Source organism: Eumetopias jubatus, unplaced genomic scaffold, assembly GCF_037043125.1.
Source record: "Eumetopias jubatus isolate StellerSeaLion01/CBP00866 unplaced genomic scaffold, mEumJub1_p1.0 scaffold_9, whole genome shotgun sequence".
NCBI classification, from domain to species: Eukaryota; Metazoa; Chordata; class Mammalia; order Carnivora; family Otariidae; genus Eumetopias; species Eumetopias jubatus.
The window spans coordinates 59684360-59700306 of NW_028274815.1; the positions used below are offsets into that span (position 1 = coordinate 59684360).

General features: G+C 45.1%; 1 protein-coding gene across 1 annotated transcript in view; it reads right to left on the reverse strand.

The window, feature by feature from the left end:
- Positions 1-5210: 5210 nt before the first annotated feature.
- Positions 5211-15947, reverse strand: part of COMMD1 (copper metabolism domain containing 1) — a 251331-nt gene continuing 240594 nt past the window's right edge. The window contains exon 3 of the mRNA XM_088026520.1: positions 5211-5288. Within this exon, the coding sequence (XP_087882646.1) occupies positions 5229-5288 (60 nt within the window). The 3' untranslated portion in view covers positions 5211-5228. The remainder of the gene's footprint in view (positions 5289-15947) is intronic.

The window sequence follows — 15947 nt, forward strand, 5'->3', positions numbered from 1 at the left end:
TTCTGAGGCGGAATTAGCCGAAGGGGAAGGAAATGCAAATGTAGGAATTTCGGGCACCTAGGAGTTCAGCTCTCTCGACTGTGGGCCCCTTACTCTTATCCAAGCTCCGAGCAAAAGACCACTTTGCTGCTGGAAGCACTGAGCCACGTGGGTGCACTCTTTTAGAAACAGGAATTCAGAGTCAGATCTGGGAAAGTTTTGATTTTCAGCCTTCAGACCTTTTTGCTTTTATGTTGATCACATGATTCTCCTAAGACAGAAACATAAAAGTCAAAGAAACAAGTTGGATTTGGTATGTTCATAGAAAAACAGAAAGGATGCACACCGACTGCTAACCACCGTTACCCCAAGTGTGGGACTGGAGTGTGGGAAGGAGGGAGATAAATTTTATACCCTTATACTGACTCTGCATTTTGTATTTTTCTGGTTATATTAACTGTCAATTTAGAAAGCTAATAAAACATTTTTAAGAAATACGGAAATTAGAAATTCTTCAAGAACTCTAGAGAAAGTATAAATTAATAAACAAAGCCTATGCTTTCATTCTGCATCAAAATAATTATTCCTGAGTCCATGTTCCTTGGTTTAAATAAAAAATATCTCTAGGCTGCTGTTCTGATTAAATGCTGTGGTGGGACAAGACTGACATCTGAAGATTTTTCTGTGCCCTCAGACTGACATACTGGTTCTATGCGCGTGTGTCTTCCCTTTAAATGGGCATCCAGTAGCCACAGACATACTTTCAGGGACTGCCTGCCAAGGAGTTTTTAGTAAAAGAACTGCTACAGCGTAAGTTGGGATCCAATGAGGAAATTAAGCTTTTGTCCTTTGTAGCTGCCCAGGCCCTGAAATTTAAAAAATAAGGGCATTCTCTCCATCCTGCCATTAATTAATGCAGCTGGGAGTGTATTTATAACAGTTAACACTGTACCTTTGGGGAAATTACACCAAACCTGCCTGATTCAGTCCTCCTCCAACTTCCTCCCTCCTGTTACAATAGAGGAGGTAGCCTCCTGCATGAGGTTAGACTTTCCACCCATACTCTGGTTCTGGTCCTCTCCCACCATCACAGGGACCTTTATTGTCCATTGTCCTCTCACTGCTATACCTGCATCTTCCTCTTCTCTATAGGATTCTCCCCATCTGCATTTAAACACACTCAAGTTACTCTATCCTAAACCCAATGCTGATAGAACATTCCTCTCTGGCCGGTTCTCTCTCTGACCCTTCAAAACTTTCTGTCTGCATGAAGTACCGTTCTGCACCCACTTGGCTGTAGTCTTTACTCTTGCGTGGGGACCTGGGTCCATCATCAGTAGGTAAAGATGTATTATTTATTTATTTAACAAATATGTGGTGACACTGGAGTGGTGAACATGATAGACAAACTCTTCCCTCTTAGAGCTCACAGTTCCGCTGGGAGAGACAGCTTCACAGGTCAATGCACTGTCAATTATATAATGACAATTGCAGAAGTACAAGGTGGTGGGACTATTTGGGGGAGTCCAAGAGGAGGTGACATTTGAGTTGAGCTCTGAAGGGTGAGCAGGATTTACTCAGGCAGAGAGGAAAGTGGAACGGACTTCCTGGCTGGTTTATAATATAAGGGATGTGGTTGAGGGAGAAGTTGGAGAGGTAGGCAGGGGCTATGTTTTGCAGGGCCTAGAATACCATTTTCAGTAAGATCACTCTGACCAAATGTGAAGAAGGAATAGGGAAGAGGAGGAAAGGGGGTTGAGGGAGAGTTAGGAGGCTGTTGCCAAAATATAAATGAAAGGGTTGGGGCGCCTGGCTGGCTCAGTCGTTAAGCGTCTGCCTTAGGCTCAGGTCATGGTCCCAGGGTCCTGGGATCGAGCCCCGCGTTGGGCTCCTTGCTCAGCGGGGAGCCTGCTTCTCCCTCCCCCACTCCCCTTATTTGTATTCCCTCTCTCACTGTCTCTCTCTCTGTCAAATAAATAAATAAAATCTTAAAAAAAAAAGGGATGTGTAAGTGGTAAAGCAAACAGAGAGAAGAATACCAACAGGACTTGGTGATTGCTTAACTAGGGAGGAATCAAGGAAAACTCCCAGTTCCCTGCTTCTTCAACCAGATGGACAGTGATGCCATTTTATCAGTTGGGGGACCCTCAGGGAAGAGAATCGAGCAAATCTTCCCAAGGTTCACATTTGGTCAAGGTGGGTCTGAGGTGCCTGTGAGGTGTCCAAGTGGAGATGTTGAGTAGGTCATTGGTTGTACGGTCCGGTTCTCTGAAGAGGGGCTGAAACTGAATTGTAAGTAGAGGTGGTAATAAAGCCAGGAGAATAAGGTGGTCTCCTCGGAGAGTATAGAGCTCAACTGGAAGAGGGCCTAGGACTTAACCTAAAGGCTGAACAGAGGCAGACTATCTGCAGATGAAGCAGAGGAGCTGCGAGAGGGGCAGGAAGAAAACTAGGAGCTTGGGGAGGGAGGGATTTCCCAGGGAAAGAACATGTTATAAGGAGGCAGTAGTCAACAGCACTCAAAATGGCTGAGAGACCCAAGGGAGATGAGCACTAAATAACATCCCCTGGATTGACTGACCTTAGTGTCATTTGGGAGTTTCACAGAGCAGTGACTGGTATAGTGAAGGGCAAAGAGAGAGACTGGAGTGGATTGAGGAGTGAGTGAGCGGTGAAGAAATGAAGAACAGTACTTCATGCAGACAGAAAGTTTTGAAGGGTCAGAGAAAGAAACAGCCGGAGAGGAATGTTCTATCAGCATTGGGTTTAGGATACAGTAACTTGAGTGTGTTTAAATGCAGATGGGGAGAATCCTATAGAGAAGAGGAAGATGCAGGTATAGCAGTGAGAGGACAATGGACAATAAAGGTCCCTGTGATGGTGGGAGAGGACCAGAACCAGAGTATGGGTGGAAAGTCTAAACTCATGCAGGAGGCTACCTCCTCTATTATAACAGGAGGGAGGAAGTTGGAGGAGGACTGAATCAGGCAGGTTTGGTGTGGGACATTGAATCCTTCCACAGGATGACTTTCTCTTGCTCTGTGACATACAGGAGGCTGGGGATGGGGCAGGGAGAGCTGACAGATTTGAAGAGAGTGGAGAAGGTGTGACAGAGTCCTTGCAGAAAGTGGGAAGGTTGAGGGGCACCTGGGTGGCTCAGTCGTTAAGCGTCTGCCTTCAGCTCAAGTCATGGTCCCAGGGTCCTGGGATCGAGCCCCGCATCGGGCTCCCTGCTCGGCGGGAGGCCTGCTTCTCCCTTAGGACTTCTTGTCTATCTTTTGCATTCTTGTATACTGGTCCTGTTACTATTACAATTGAAAGAGACTTGAGGCTGAAATATTTATTATGATGTTATAAGTAACTATTCAATTGTTTTCCTTTTTACAAAACGGCAGATATTCACTACAGAAAACTGATAAAATGCTAAGAATCAGAAAGAATTAAAAACTACCTATAATGCCAATAGTCATAAAGTTTTACAACCTGCTTTCAAGAACATGTACCTTGTCAACACATGATCATGTTTGTGTGCCTGAATATTGTCACACAAATAATTTCCAATTGCTGCATAGAATTCCTCATATAATGACTGTGCCATAGTTTATTAGTTCAATTGCTTGCTTTTAGTGTTTGGGGAGCTTTATTTTATTTATTTATTTTTATGTTAAAAAAGTTTGGTGATGAACATCCTTGTACTTAAATTGTTATGTATGTTTTTAATTAAAAAAAAAAAAGAAGGCTGCTTCTCCCTTTCGCACTCCTCCTGCTTGTGTTCCCTCTCTTGCTGTCTCTCTCTGTCAAATAAATAAAATCTTAAAAAAAAAAAAAAGAAAGTGGGAAGGTTGAAATGGCCAGATGATAAGGCAGTATGACAACCCACTTGAGGTTGGTGGTGTGAACTTATAAGGTACCCTTTGGCCCTCCTATGTGATTTCCTCCAGCAGAGCTCAGGTGTCTGCTCTGATGCAGGCTCAGGTGAGGGAATTCCTAGGGTAGGGGAGCAAATTTCTTTTGCCAAGGCAAAAGTGAGGTTGACATGATGAATGATAAGAGAGAAAGGACAGAAATCAATGGGCTGGAGTTATCAAATGTTTAGTCATGTTGGAAGACTTGGGTCAGCAATCTGGATGCTTAAGTTAGTGGTTCAGGAGGTGGAGAGGTTTAATGACAAAGCCAGGATATGATAGGAGAGAGTAGAAGAGAAAGTCACTGGAGAACATGAGGCCAAGGGAATGAGAGGCAGGGTATTGGAGAGGTCATCTGTGTGGGCAGTGAAGCCACCCAGGAAGATATGGGCAGGAATTGAAGTCAAGGTCATGGTATGAAGGTCATGGAGCTGGGAGCTGAAGTCTTAAAGTGAGGAAGAGGGAATGACCAGGAGGTCAGAAGATGGGAACCACCAGAAAGGAAGAGGGAATGTGGCTAGGCAGCGGTCTCCTCAAGAGTGGAAGAACAAGAGTGTTTGCAAGAGGTGGAGGAGAAATGATGAGAGAGAGTACTAACCCCATCTCTGGGCCCTGGGAGACACAGTGATGGAAAAAATGAGCACCTTCATCTCCTAGAGCTTCAGGGAAGCAAAGAAGGTGGAGATTTCATTCTGAGTAGAGCTTAAGGATAGATGGATGGATGGATGGATGGATGGATGGATGGATGGAGCAACCTTCAATTCAGTTTGCTTGTTGAAGTCTGCAGTCCCAGAGGATTACATAAAAAGATTTGGAGGGGGCGCCTGAGTGGCTCAGCTGTTAAGCGTCTGCCTTTGGCTCAGGTCATGGTCCCAGGGTCCTGGGATCGAGCCCCACATCAGGCTCCCTGCTCCGCAGGAGGCCTGCTTCTCCCTCTCCCACTCCCCCTGCTTGTGTACCTTCTCTGGCTGTGTCTCTCTCTGTCAGATAAATAAATAAAATCTTAAAAAAAGATCTTAAAAAAAAAAAGATTTGGAGGGTGGGAGTGAGTAGAGGTGGAGGTCAAATGCTGGGAGAAGCAGAGGATTGTGCCTGATGGTGGACAGAGGACCCATGAGAGAATGATAACGGAAAGAGAAATGAGTGGTCTCAGTGAAGCCTGACCTGGTAGCTCTGTAAAGCAGGGCCACATCCCCCTCACTTGTTTCACCCCAAGATTTCCATCAGGGAAAGGGCCTCCCTTCTCCTTCCCCCTCTTCTCCACTAGGGACTTCGCTGTCAACACATGAGCTCCTATGGGACTCTTGGCCACGAGTTAGGAATCCCAGGCTTATCTCACCTCTGCTACTCACTTTGTCTCTTCCTCAGGCAGGTTGTTGACCTCTTCTGTCTCAGTTTCATTGTCTGTAGATGCGAAAACACACACACTTCTCAGGACAACTATAAGGAGTAGAGAAGATAACTTAAGTAAAAGCACTTTCTAGGGGCACCTGGCGGCTCAGTTGGTGGAGCATGTGACTCTTGATCTTAGGGTTGTGAGCTTGAGCCCCATGTTGGGTGTAGAGATTAGTTTAAAAAAAAAAAGCACTTTCTAAACTATAAATCACTGTAGGAATGTGAGTGATTTCCTTTGTCCAGAATGCCCTCACATACATCCGTATGTCCCCCAGGAGCCCTCCCAAAAAGATCGAGAGCCTTTGCTCTAAAGGAAGCGGTAATCTTGCCCAGAGACGGGACAAACACACCCGAAACAATTAGAGAGGAATGCACAGCTGTGTCTGATTAAGTGCTAAATTGTAAGGTGCAGACAGTAAGAGCTCTGAGATCAGAAAAGAGAACAATTAGCCAGACTTGGGAAAGTCTGGGAGGCTTCCTGGAGAAGGTGGGGTGAAAGGCACCCAGACTGCTCACTGAAGCTGAGAAGACTATTGGCAAGTGCCCGTTCCTTTGTGGCTACAAAGACTGTCAATGGGACAGTCTGACATGGGTCCACAAAAAGCTTCTAGGTCACAGATGCTCTTTTGGCACCCCTGCTGCCCAACCTGTTGTCACCCCAGTGGCCATGCATCTTCTCAGTCATAGTCTGGTGCTCCCCCCCAGGTGGTTGGGCAGCCTGGGCTACACGGCTAATCTTCTGGGCTTTGCCCTGGGTCTCTCACGTTTGGGTCACCTGTGTGCCTGGTGAAGAAACAGAGGTTGATCTTCAGCAAGTTTCCTGGACTGTCTTTGGTGCCTGCACACGTGCAGTATTTTTGCCCGGCCAGACTGCAGGTTTTGGAAGAAGCAATCCCGGCTGCCCCTCTTGCTGCCATTTGCCTCACTGTACCCAGCCAGCCTAGGGGACCTGCACGTCCACCAAACCAAAGCCCGCACCAGCTCCCACACCTGCCTCCTTTGCTCTTTACTGCCTCTGCTTCATTGTCCAGGAGCATCGATAAGCCTACCATTCGGATACCACCCCACGGAGCTGCCACCCTAGAGCCCGAGAGCTGCAAGCCCAGAGCTCCCTTCGGCCTCCTTGGTTGTACTGGAGCCACGGGAGCCAGCCAACTCCTGCAGCCCACTGGACGTGGTTCAGAACGATGGCCTTCTTCCTTGGTAGCTTGCCCCATGGCCTGGTTGGTGCCCACGCCCTGTAGTTCCCTCCTCCTTCCCAGCAGACCTGGGAAAGTTCCCATCATGCTTCAGGGGCAAGCGGACACAGGCAGCCGCAGCGGCAGCAGAAATCCCTAAATCTTGTATATGCTGTGGACTTAGGTTGCTCCAGAAGGACAGCAGTGTTTTGCGAGTCTGTTAATCAGTCCCAGTTGGGGCCATAAAAACCACAGCCACCTCTATCAATGGCTAAAATATTAATTACTGATGGAAAGTGTGGAATCTGGGCACTGGAATTCTTGGAACTCCAGTCCAAATCCCTTGGAACTTGCAAATGAGAAAAAGGAGGTCTGAAAAGTAGATCTTGGGAGGCCAAACACCTGATACTAAAGATAATCTCTTGAATGTTGGTCAATTAAGTCACAGTTTAAAAATCACCTGGCTTCTAAAGCAGGCCCTTTATCCCAAGATTACTTTGACTTTGCAACAGCAGAAAGACAGAAAACCTCATTATCAGATGCAGATACCAGAAACCAATGTTATGATTCCCAGGGGATTTGCTCCATCTCCCACAGACTCCTGAGGCTAGAAGAATTCAGAATTCCCAGGTGAGTAAAGTCCAGCCTGTGTATGACCTTGTGATGGTGTATAAGGTCAGTAATTTGAAGGGGCACAAACAGCCGTCTCTACTAGGGTCGTAATATTGTTTGGGGAATGGAACTCTTATTAAAGAGAAATGCAAAATCATACTTGTAATTATTATCAAACTGCAAAATTACATTCAAGAGGAGAGGCCCATATTGCAGCATCAAGCATGAGACAGTGCCATTAATATGATTATCAGGGCATAAGCCTATTAGAGAACCTAATGCCTCATTGCTGGCATCATCCTGCCGGCTACCCCAGGTCTGGAAACCGTCTCAGTTGTAAACAGAACTGTTACAAAACAGGGATTTGCAGGGCGCATAACAAAGATCTGCTGACCTTTACCAAAGGTCAAAGCTGCCCGGCTAAGAAGAACAGAGAACATTTCTGAAAAATGAAGACTTATCTGCCAATTCCAGTTGGCTCTTATTGAGAAAGTAAGTATGCTAAACTCCAAGTCCTCCCCAGTTGTGCAGCCATCCAGGTATGGGTATAGTGGTGAGGCATGTGCCACCTCAGATGGATACCGGAGCCTAAGTCTTGGCTGCTGGTGGTGAAAAATCATGGTATGGAAATCTACAAACCCAAGTTCAAATCCCACTCTGTGTGTCCTCATGGGTATAGTAAAATCTATCTTGAAGAGTTCCCAAGAAGGGGAAATAAGGTCATGCATGACCAAGTGCCTATAGATTCCTGGTGCTTAATAAGTTTGTTTCATCTTTGGCTTTGACAGTGGAACCAAGTCCTCATCAGGATGAAGTACAGGTGGTATCTTGGCATAGAATCCTAGGGATTATCAACATTTGTCCTGGGAGCCCACAAGAGGAATTGCTACTCTCTCTTTATTACAAAGTGTTTGGATATCATTAATCATCATCACCATCGAGAACAGGAAGATCAATTGGCTATACCTGGGAGGAGCCACCTGATTGGTCTTTTAGGACCCAGTGACTGATGAAACTCACTTGGCAAGATGTGTCATAGCAAAACCATCACCAGGAGGGGCAGGGCCTTTCCCTTAAGCAGAGAGAAATCAGAAAACAATGGACCCCACAGATGGTTCTAGTTACTTTCACTGTAAGCGTCTTTGCTATAGTCATCTTTGCTGTGAACATTTTTGTCAAATAACTAAGTAGCAGTAAGGCAATTTTGCCATTAAAGATTAAAAAGTAGGAGTACTTGGCTGGCTCATTTGGCAGGGCATGCGACTCTTGATCTCAGTGTTGTAAGTTGGAGCCCCATGTTGGGTGTATAGATGACTTAAAAAAATAAAATCTTAGGAGCACCTGGGTGGCTCAGTCGGTTAAGTGGCTGACTCCTGGTTTCAGCTCAGGTCATGATCTCGGGGTCGTGCTCAGTGGGGAGTCTGCTTGTCCCTCTCCCTCTCTGCCCCTCTCCTCTTTCTCTCTCTCTCAAATAAATAAATAAAATCTTTTTTAAGATCTTAAAAAAAAAGAAGTAGCTGGTTGACAGTTTGGTTTCATTTCTCAAGGCAGACCTCGCATTTTTATATGATGTAAATCTTAGCTCTCATAATGGTCTATATGGTGGCATAGAATTTTGAACCCACATTTCCCTAGAATTCTGGAACATCTATCAATGGACAAGTGACAATATGCCAAGAACAAACAGCAGTATAGAAGGCTTTCACAACATAATACGAAGCCCAGTTATAGATATGCATCCTAGTTTTTGGAATCTGATGCCTCTCTTAATGAAGGAAGAAATTTTAGCAAAAAAAGAAAAAGCATGATGCCAAACAGGGAAACAAATCAACAAGAAAAAAAAAAGTATAATACTCTGAATGAAAGACTTTGAAGACAACTACTTAGGTACAATCTACAAAATAAAATCAGTTATTGGTGCAGTATTACCATGAATCAACATACATTTTGAAGGTATTCAAGTATTTCATATTTTGCAATAAAGTCTTTAAATCTATTCATTTTCCAAGTTTCATTATGTTCTTTTTAATGAATGTCCCTCTTTTATTTTTTGCCATTTTATCTTATGTCAAAATTGTCTCACAGCCAGTAACTCATATGGAGGAAATGCTTGAGGCAAAGATGCTTAAGGCAAAAAACCAGCACGCCCATGGATAGTCTTAAAAGGGAAGCAGGATACAAGTAACAAGGTGGATAAATCTCAAAACATGTTGAGTGAAAGAAGCCATACACAAAAGAATATACATGAAGTACAAGAACAGGTAAAAACTAACCTATAGTGATAGAAATCAGAACACCAGTTGCCCCAAGGATAAGAAGAGAATTAAATGAAAAGAGGTGTAAGGAAACTTTCTGAGATGAGAGAAATGTTTCGTCTGTTGATTGGAATGATGGCTAAGTGGGAGCACACCATTGTCAAAATTTACCACACTGTACACTTTTTTTTTTAAAGATTTTTATTTATTTGAGAGAGAACACAAGAAGGGGGAAGGTCAGAGGGAGAAGCAGACTTCCCGCTGAGCGGGGAGCCCAGTATGGGACTCGACCCCAAGACCCAGGATCATGACCTGAGCCGAAGACAGTCACTTAACCAACTGAGCCACCCAGGCACACCTCAAAAACATTTCTGCTAGCAGCTTTTACTCTAGCTCATACTGCCAATTATCAGCCAAAGGAATTCTATACACTGTATACTTTGAATTTGTGCATTTTACTGTTTATAAATTAGACCTCAACTAGCAAAAAAAAAAAAAAAAGGCAACAGTGTGTAGATGGAGGGAAGTACAGGCAAGTGGGAGAAAGAAGGGGCTCCCACCCACTACCATGGGACAGCTACAAACTGACATTTCAAAATCAACTGCAGATAGGAGAGGATGCATTTTTCTAAAAATTAGTATCCTCTTCTGAGCCACACATTAGGTTTAAGCCCTTGTTTCTCTGCAAATTGAAATCCTTTTCATTCCATTTCCTTCACTTCTCATCTAAAGCTGTTCTAGGACATGGTTTTCCCGGGGCAGCACCCTTTAGGAGTCACCCTCCCTCCACCCCCAGCTGCACAGAGACATTTTTGGATTTCATTAACTCTAGAAACTTTGTGCTATGGAACTATAGAAAAGGGAAGCCAAGTTTAATTGATCAGCCAAAATCAAATTAATGATCATTATAGAAATCAGAACAAAAGAGTTTGGGTCACCAGGAAACTTTCTGGAAGAATCTTGACAAACCTTTCAGAAAGGGGATACCTGGCTGGCTCAGTCAGTGGGACATATGACTATAGATCTAGGGGTTGTAAGTTTGGGCCCCATGTTGGGCATGGAGCCTACTTTAAAAAAGAAAAAGAAAGGCATGGAAAGGAAGGGAAAGGAAGGAGAGAGGAGAGGAGAGGAGAGGAAAAGAAAAGAGAAAAGAAGCCTATGTGATTTTTCAGGGAGCTCTGGTTCTGGGATATCTCAGAGTTGTCCCAAATTGGGGTGACAGAGCTGGGCCTTTACTCCCGCATCAAGCAGCTATTAGATGTGAGCTGCCCTTGGGAAGGGGAACATGGCCACGGGCAAAGTGGCTCTTTTTGGCAGAGAAGTCTCAGAAAGGGACTCAGCTGCCAGTGGCTGCTGTCAACTCCCCTCCCAGTAGATGGGGAAACAAGTGCTTCAGTCTTGGAGGGAGATCTGGGGGGTACAACATGTCATCCACTATAGGGGGGATGGATGTTGCATTTGTGGTCCCACACGTCTCCTAGAGACCAGCTAGGAGTCCACACTCATGTCCAGAGAAAACAGTGTATATCGGCCTTTACCAGGACCATCTCTGGAACCCAGTGATCTCACTACCCTTCCAGTTCCTTTGGAAGGGGTGATAGAAGAGCCTTTGTCAGCTACCAGCCTAGTTTCAAGAGTAGGACAGCTGGGAGGTGGATGTGTGGACTGATTTTGGGTGGGACCTAAGCCTTCAGACTTAAGGGGCATGATGCCCATAAGAATGAAAATCCACCGGCTTAGTCTTGAACAAGCCGAGAGCCTGCTAAGCCCTAGCATCTGCTGAACTTCCCAAATTACACACATTAAGCTGTTCAGTTTCACGTTTCCACCGTGTGCTTCCTGCCAAGCTTCCTAGTGTAGTCTACACAATAAGAAAATCCAAACGAGCAGTTAGAGCAATTATGGATATGATGGGTCAAACAAATAAGCCTTTATCTAGGACTTAAACAGACATAGTCAACAAGGGTCTAATCCAAAATTGAGTCTTGGACAAAGAAAGGCTTTGCAAAACAAAAAGAGGTGGGGGGGGTATAGATAGTTGCATTAATTTTTTCTCTGTCTCCCTGAAAATACTAAAATAACGTATTATTCGGCCTCCCGGTGTGGCTCTGTCCCACCATCCCCCAACCCTAGCTTCTTGAACATTCTCTAACTCTATTACCTATCTGGCTATAGGGCCAGCTCATAGGAAATGTTATGCTAGGGTATGAAAATAGTCATCACTGAAAGGAGCTGGGAAATTTACTTTGTTCATTGTTATGTACCTAATTAAATACCCAAGAATTAAAGCCATAAGTGTGAGTGTTGTATATAAGGGCAGGAAGTACAGACACTATGTGTTACAGAAACCCTAAGCGTTTCTGCTAAGTGAGGAATTCTAAGTAAAGTGAGGCGCTTCACCAGTGTAGTGGGGAGCCAAGATGTGATAGAACTTTATTATTTTGTTATTATTTTAACAAGAAAAAGCAAGTTTGTACTTACTCCTCATTCTAGCAGTGGAGACCTCTTGTGGATACTCATTGTTCTGTGGAAGGGGGAATACAAAACAGTTCTCTTTTCTTTATCCTTTTTCCCTCTCTGGAGTGACAAAGGCCGCCCCTCCTCATATAGGTCCATAATCCTGTGCAAACCCAAAATCCACACAGCCCTGGAAAACGAGATGGCACTAAAACTAAACTGGCAACAAAATCTGACTAGAACTGATGAGAGGGTGGTTCTAGTTTTTATTTATTCTGTTTCACTACCCATAAGTTAATGTGTTTGATCGTAGGTGCTGCTGCAGACACATTAATATGAATGACAAGACATATTCTGGGGGAATTATCAGCATATAGATGGTAACTGAAGTCATGGGAATGGCAGAGATGGTCCAGGGAATGAAGAGACTGAGAAGAGAAGAGGGCCCAGGACAGAGCCCCTGGGAACCAGATGTAGGGAATGGGCCCGAGGGAGGATCCAGCAGAAGGAAGTCAAGAAGAAGTGAGACGGGGAGGAGGAAAACGAGGTGTAGAGACGCAGCGGCCCAGGGGAGAAAGGGCCCAGCATGGCAGGGTGGTTATCGGCCCTGGTGCGGAGGTCGGCGGTGGACCGGAAGCCAGGTAAGGCATTTGCAACCTCAGAGATCTTGTCTTCTAGAAGGCTGAGAACATGTCTTAAACCTATATTCTCTTTTGAACAGCACTGAGCTGTGCTTTGTTCATTGTAGGTGCCCGATAAAAACTTGTTAATTAATTATGTCAGTAAAAGCCATAGATCGGAGAGGCAAACCTGCTTTTGTGAGGCCTCACTTCAGATAAAGCCTGGGAAGACAACAGGCCGAGCACAGAGAAAGAGCACGAAAAACCACTAAGAAGTGAGATGGCAAGTTCGCTCACCAACATGAACAACTGGAAAAGGGAACATTTCACTTCTTTCTACAGGGAGGAATAGGAGGGCTGGGTAATGAGAAACAGTAAAATGGGTAGGTCTTTAAGGTGGAAAGTGTAAGAACCATGGTGGAGAGAGAAAATAGATTAACCAAGTAAATATTTATTCTTCAACTATGGGTCAGGGCAATTTATAGAAACTTAGAGATAATCGAATCAACAATTATTTCACAAATGATATAATAAACAGAGTCTGAGAGACTCTTTTAAGGGAACAGTTAGTTACTGACAAAACCTGGAGTCAAACTGAGAGCTCAGGGTCCCAGTCCAGTGCTATTTGATATAAACATAGAACCTCAGTCGCAGGGGTGCCTGGGTGGCTCAATCAGTTAAGCGTCTGCCTTGGGCTCAGGTCCTGATCCGAGTCCTGGGATTGAGTCCCGCATCAGCCTTCCTGCTCAGTGGGGAGCCTGCTTCTCCCTCTACCTGCAGCTCCCCCTGCTTGTGCTCTCTTTTTCTCTGACAAATAAATAAAATCTTTAAAAAAAAATGTGTGACTGTTTCCTACTCTATCATCTAATACCCAGCATGGTGCCTGGGTAGAAAAGACTCAATCAGCCTTCCTGAATGAAAGAATGAAATGTCCATTCTTGAAAAGATGCAGCATTGGGGCGCCTGGGTGGCTCAGTTGTTAAGCATCTGCCTTTGGCTCAGGTCATGATCCCAGGGTCCTGGAATCGAGCCCCGCATCGGGCTCCCTGCTTGGCGGGAAGCCTGCTTCTCCCTCTCCCGCTCCCCCTGCTTGTATTCCCTCTCTCTTATAAATCTTATTAAAAAAAAAAATGAGATGTCCGTTCTTGAAAAGATATAGCATTGGGGCACCTGGGTGGCTCAGTATGTGTCTGCCTTCAGCTCAGGTCATGATCTCAGGGTCCTGGGATGGAGCCCCACATCGGGCTCCCTGCTCAGCGGGGAGCCTGCTTCTCCCTCTCCCTCTGCCTGCTCTCCCTGCTCACTCTTTCTGTCAAATAAATAAATCTTTAGAAAAAAAAAAGTAAAGAAAAGATGCAGCACATCCTTTCGGGTGAAAAAGAAGTTCTCATGCCCTTTCCCTTGACTTTTTTAGATCCATTAGTCCCAACAGGTAATCTCTGCTCTAAGATGTCAGGAAGACCAGGCCTCATGGTACCCAAGGGTCACCATTTCCCCTCTCTAGATATTCAACAGTGCCCAGCTGGCTATTACATTCACTGGCTGTCCCCCAATGTCCCAGGCATTGGGAAAAGACCTAGAGCCTACTCGAGCATTGATGGCTAATCAAGCAGTCTGCTCGAAGACCTCCAGGTCCTCATGTCTAAGTTCAAACATGCCATTCTGGCCCTAAAAAGAACCTAGAGACAGTTTCTCTTCTTCAGTGGCAGGTTCAGGCCTGGCTGATGTGCGGTGGCATCAGGGGCCAAAAGCTGTTCTTATTTTGCTTCTAAAGGTCACTTTTAGATACCAGAAAAAGGAAGTTTTAACCTCTACAGCTTGGAACACAACATTCTAAAAACATTTGAAAAGGCCTTGGAAAGTTCTCAGATGAAGTTAATTAAAACCTTCCCCTGTCCTAAGGGTCAATCCTGCTGTTTCAAGTTGTTATCCCGCTGAGTCTCTGGATGAGCAAGTCTCCCAAGGACTGGTGAATTTAGTTTAGAAAGCTAAGCCACATGGAAAGTGCCAAATGTCCCTGCAAGGGAACCAGTTGTTTTCTGCCTTAAAGGTTCTAGGCCAGAAGTGCAGGAAAACACAGAAACATTCCTTTTTTCTTTTTTAAGATTTTATTCATTTATTTGACAGAGAGAGAGAGAGAGAGAGAGAGAGCATGAGTGAGAGAAGGGGCAGAGGGAGAGGGAGAAGCAGGCTTCCCGTGAGCAAGAAGCCCGATGAGGGGCTGGATCCCAGGACCCTGAGATCATGACCTAAGCTGAAGGCAGACGCTTAACCGACTGAGCCACCCAGGTGCCCCTCAAAAACATTTCTACTAGCAGCTTTTACTCTAGCTCACACCTCCAATTATCAGGCGAAGGAATTCTATCCCTCAAAAACAATCAAGAAGAAAACCTCTCTGATACACAGCATTGAGTACCATGCTCACCATCAGAAGGGCTAGCTTTGTCCTGGGAAGAATTGATGGCGTCAGTCTCTCTGTACAATGTCAATAAGCTCATATTGCTGAAATGGAATAAGAGGGTTACCATAGCAGGAAGGCAGTGCCTCACTTGCTCTCAAGCTACACTAAGAGATTTCTTAGTACAAGGAACTGAGCCCAGCCCTCGCTTGGTGACACACAGCTGGGAGGCATTTCAGGAAAAAGGGAGCCATTGTCCCCAACAGGATGCACACTTCGCCAGCCTGTCTATTTATCAGCCCAGCATGGGTTGGCTTCTCTGCCTGTGGATCAACAAAGTCCTTCTCAACAAATGTCAGGTGTCTTTGTGCTTTAAGATTCCCAGGAACAGATGTAGTTGAGGTAGCTAGTTGCAACTTAGGGGTTATTTTGCCCAGGCTACTCAGTAAATACTGACTGAGTGGCTGACTTAAAAGAAACAATGCCATTTTCCAAAACTGGAAAACCAATGTAAGACCCAGATTCCTGACCTCTAGGAGTTTGTCATCTAGTAGTAGGGGGGCCCTGGGAATGTCAGCCAGGGGCTCCGCCATACCCGGTGTCTCCTATACAGGGGAGACTGCCCCACCTAGAGCACTCTGCTCAGAGAGATAACACCAAGCTGTTCTATGTCCAGGAATGGCCACTATTAGGCTGGGGCCAGGTGGTTAGCCCAAGGGCCACCCCCATAGGCTAGGCAGTGGCCTCTGTGGGCCAGCATAGAAAGATGAGCTGGTCCAAACCTATGGGAAGAAGAGCTAGAATCTGGGTGCAAATGGAGGAGGCAGAGGGCAGACATATGGGTAGGAGCTGGGTCCTTCAAATCCATGCCCTGTAGAGAAGCTCCTGAGACCTGGCTTTACCTCTGTTTCTGCCTTTCCTCAGGCCCAGTTACCTTCCTTTTTCTGGGTTCCTCTGTATATGTGCCCTTCTAATACCCATGCCTAACACACACTGACTCATACACACTACCAGTAGTTATGGTAACAAGAAAATCTTTTTTTTTTTTTTTTGCTTGTTTGAATTTTTATTTATTTAGTTAGTTAGTTAAGATTTTATTTTTGTGTAATCTCTACACCCCATATGGGACTCGAACTTACAACCCCAAG